Source organism: Austrofundulus limnaeus, unplaced genomic scaffold, assembly GCF_001266775.1.
Source record: "Austrofundulus limnaeus strain Quisiro unplaced genomic scaffold, Austrofundulus_limnaeus-1.0 Scaffold720, whole genome shotgun sequence".
NCBI classification, from domain to species: Eukaryota; Metazoa; Chordata; class Actinopteri; order Cyprinodontiformes; family Rivulidae; genus Austrofundulus; species Austrofundulus limnaeus.
The window spans coordinates 82,820-85,400 of NW_013953122.1; the positions used below are offsets into that span (position 1 = coordinate 82,820).

The 2,581-nt window shown below is 46.8% G+C and overlaps 1 protein-coding gene across 1 annotated transcript in view; it reads left to right on the top strand.

Annotated features, from left to right (window-relative positions):
• Window positions 1-2,581, top strand: part of phf19 (PHD finger protein 19) — a gene marked incomplete at both ends in the record, with an annotated part of 6,471 nt that overhangs the window by 2,206 nt on the left and 1,684 nt on the right. The window contains 5 exon segments of the mRNA XM_014028142.1: window positions 952-1,100; window positions 1,171-1,266; window positions 1,341-1,530; window positions 1,604-1,671; window positions 1,757-1,897. Coding sequence (XP_013883596.1) covers window positions 952-1,100; window positions 1,171-1,266; window positions 1,341-1,530; window positions 1,604-1,671; window positions 1,757-1,897 — 644 coding nt within the window.

The window sequence follows — 2,581 nt, forward strand, 5'->3', positions numbered from 1 at the left end:
CTTAGACCAGACAGGGTCTCAGTTTATAGTCCTTAGACCAGACAGGGTCTCAGTTTATAGTCCTTAGACCAGACAGGGTCTCAGTTTATAGTCTTTAGACCAGACAGGGTCTTTATAAGTAGTCCTTAGACCAGACTTTATAGTCATTAGACCTGACAGGGTCTCAGTTTATAGTCTTTAGACCAGACAGGGTCTCTGTTTATAGTCTTTAGACCAGACAGGGTCTTTATAGTCCTTCGACCAGACTTTATAGTCCTTAGACCAGACAGGGTCACAGTTTATAGTCTTTAGACCAGACAGGGTCACAGTTTATAGTCCTTAGACCAGACAGGGTCTCAGTTTATAGTCCTTAGACCAGAGAGGGTCTCAGTTTATGGTCCTTAGACCGGACAGGGTCTCAGTTTATAGTCCTTAGACCAGAGAGGGTCTCAGTTTATGGTCCTTAGACCAGAGAGGGTCTCAGTTTATGGTCCTTAGACCAGACAGGGTCTCAGTTTATGGTCCTTAGACCAGACAGGGTCTCAGTTTATAGTCCTTAGACCAGACAGGGTCTCAGTTTATGGTCCTTAGATCAGAGAGTGTCTCAGTTTATGGTCCTTAGACCAGACAGGGTCTCAGTTTATAGTCCTTAGACCAGAGATGGTCTCAGTTTATAGTCCTTAGACCAGCCAGGGTCTCAGTTTATAGTCCTTAGACCAGACAGGGTCTCAGTTTATAGTCCTTAGACCAGACAGGGTCTCAGTTTATAGTCCTTAGACCAGACAGGGTCTCAGTTTATAGTCTTTAGACCAGACAGGGTCTTTATAGTCCTTAGACCAGACAGGGTCACAGTTTATAGTCTTTAGACCACTGGTACTACAAACGGTTCAAAAGACCACAGGAAGACCAAAAGCTGTCAGATCCATTTCTCTGTCTCAGACCGATCTGACCCATCTCCTTGTGTCCTCACAGAAAGGCGGGGCTTTGAAGAAAGGACCAATAGCCAAAGCTCTGTGGGCCATGAAGCAGGTCCTGCCGTACGGCCTGTCCTCTCTGAACTGGGACTCTCAGCACCGGACCAATCAGCAGCAGTGTTACTGTTACTGCGGCGGCCCCGGAGAGTAAGCTGGACCAATCAGCTGCAGGCAGGTGTTGATGGTGAGCCCAGCTCTGACGGTGTTCTGTGTGCAGGTGGTACCTGAAGATGCTGCAGTGTTTCAGGTGTCAGCAGTGGTTCCACGAGGCATGCACTCAGTGTCTGCAGGACCCCATGATGTTCGGGGACAGGTGAGTCTTCGTCCGTTTCGTCCAAACCCACCTTTCTGTGGACGGAGCTGACGGTTCCTCCTGCCCCCGTTTAGGTTCTACATGTTCCTGTGCGCCGTGTGCAACAAAGGGTCAGAGTACGTCCGCCGCCTCCCTCTCAGGTGGGTCGACGTGGTCCACCTGGTTCTGTACAACCTGTCCATCAGCAGCAAGAAGAAATACTTTGAGCTGGACGAGATCCTGGCCTTCGTCTCTGCAAACTGGGACCAGTTACAGCTCGGAAAGGTAAGGACAGCACCTGAGATGAAGACCTGAACCAGACTGGACCTAAAGTCTCCTTCATGTGTTTGTTCCTCAGCTGTCCAACACTCCTCCTGCAGAGAGGGGGCAGCACCTGCTGGACGCGCTCAACAAATACAAGAGCAAGTAAGAATCAGTTATCTGACCGTTAACCTGTTCAGATTAAGTGTGTGTGTTCAGAATATAAACACCTGAGTGTGTGTGTGTTCAGATTTCTGTGTGGAAAAGAGATTAAGAAGAGGAAATGCATTTTTTGTCTGAGGACACGGGTTCCACCCAACCCCCCCAATAAGCTGTTTCCAGATCGTGCTCAGAATGATAGGGGGCGGAGCCACAAGAAGAGCTCTGACAGGTACTCTTTGTACTAACTGGAGGTGGGTGATATTGGCATACTAATGTTAGCATTAGCTCACTGTTAGCATTAGCTCTGTGGTAGTGTTAGTTCAGCATTATTGTTAGCTCCATGTTAGCATTAGCTCAGCCTTCGTCAGCATTAGTTTTAGCTCTGATAGCATTAGCTCCCTGTTAACATTAGCTCTTCATTAATGTTAGCTCAGTGTTATTGTTAGCTTCCTGTTATTGTTAGATTAGTGTTAGTGTTAGCTCAGCATTAGCATTAGCTCTTCATTAGTGCTAGCTCAGTGTCAATGTTAGCTTTGTGTTAGTGTTAGCTCAGCGTTAGCATTGGCATTTCATTAGCATTGGCTCTTCATTAGTGTTAGCTCAGTGTTAGTGTTAGCTCTATGTCAGTGTTAGTTCAATTTTATTGTTAGCTCAACGTCAGTGTTAGCTTTGTGTTAGTGTTAGCTCAGTGTTAACATTAGCTCTTCATTAATGTTAGCTCAGCATTAGCATTAGCTCTTCATTATTGTTAACTCAGCATTAGCATTAGCTCTTCAGTAGTGTTAGCTCAGCGTTAGCCTTAGCTCTTCATTAATGTTAGCTCATTGTTATTGTTAGCTTCCTGTTATTGGCTGTGTCCAAAACGACAGGACGGGTCCTCCGGAGGACCCAGACTCCCCGGTCTCGGAGGGCC